The sequence below is a fragment of the Cynoglossus semilaevis genome, unplaced genomic scaffold (genome assembly GCF_000523025.1).
Source record: "Cynoglossus semilaevis isolate Cse_v1.0 unplaced genomic scaffold, Cse_v1.0 scaffold1998, whole genome shotgun sequence".
Taxonomy (NCBI): Eukaryota; Metazoa; Chordata; class Actinopteri; order Pleuronectiformes; family Cynoglossidae; genus Cynoglossus; species Cynoglossus semilaevis.
Window position 1 is genome coordinate 1 of NW_007585668.1, and position 1,119 is coordinate 1,119.

The 1,119-nt window shown below is 45.6% G+C and overlaps 1 protein-coding gene across 1 annotated transcript; it reads left to right on the top strand.

Annotated features, from left to right (window-relative positions):
• Positions 1-143: 143 nt before the first annotated feature.
• On the top strand, positions 144-788 carry LOC103399112 (gamma-aminobutyric acid receptor subunit alpha-4-like). The gene is made up of 2 exons (XM_008337854.2): positions 144-324; positions 545-788. The coding sequence occupies exons 1-2, from the start codon at positions 201-203 to the stop codon at positions 703-705; spliced, it is 285 nt and encodes a 94-aa protein (XP_008336076.2). The 5' UTR covers positions 144-200; the 3' UTR covers positions 706-788.
• The last annotated feature ends 331 nt before the right edge of the window (positions 789-1,119 follow it).

The following is a 1,119-nucleotide window of genomic DNA, read 5'->3' on the forward strand; positions in this document are numbered from 1 at the left end:
ACCAGATTGAGCCACGTACCCCTTCCTAACGAAGCTCATGTACCACAGGCGGTACGCCTGCCACATTTTTAAAAACCACAGGCCCATAATGCCCATATATGGATACAGATGCTGATTAAACCAATTTATCAGTGGAATATAAAAAGTATAAAAACTTCACGTCACGCTTGTGATCCACAGATGCCTATCCTAAAACTGAAATGATCTACACTTGGACCAAAGGGCCGCAGCACTCGGTGGAGGTTCCACCTGAGTCCTCCAGCCTGGTTCAGTACGATCTCATCGGCCAGACCGTCTCCAGCGAAACCATCAAATCCATCACAGGTCGGTCCAAAGAAACTGCACCTGAACTGAACCGAAAAAATGCTGCATGATTGGTGGAAGGTCTTACAGTCCTGGAGGACACAGCTGCTGAAAAACAGTCGCATTTTTCTTCTGCAGTAAAATATAAGTGAACAGTAGCATTAAATCAACAGTGTCATCTGTCTTCAGATCTGTCAGGCTCCTCCAAATAAACTGTTTTTTTTTCTTTTTCATCCTCCAGGTGAATATGTGGTGATGACTGTCTACTTCCACCTGAAACGTAAAATGGGCTACTTCATGATTCAGACCTATATCCCCTGCATAATGACGGTAATCCTCTCCCAAGTGTCCTTCTGGATAAATAAAGAATCGGTCCCAGCGCGCACCGTCTTTGGTATGTAATGTTTACTCCGCCTCTCTCTGGTTCTGCACAGCTGCTTCTCCTCTCTCTTCTGTCTTTATCGCTCATTTGATGTCTGTATCTGAAGCAGTCGGAGCGGTGGAAGCTTTTTATCAACACGTTTGAGAAATGCAAATTTCCTAATGTGACCGGTTTGAAATGCAAAGCCGGGCGAACACACACGGGGGTAAATACATTCAGCGTCTTTTCAACGGTGAGCAGACAATTAGAGCTGAATTCTCACACGTTTGTAGTGAGGTGTTGGTTTATTGTTAGACACCGTTGTCTTTCCGTGATTTGTAATCAAATGCGCGGACCCTGGTGGTTTGACCCCGGGTTTGCCGAGTGCAGCATTAACATTGGGGATGGCAATTCCTGGATGGCTAATTCAGCATCACGCACTGACCAGATGGTAC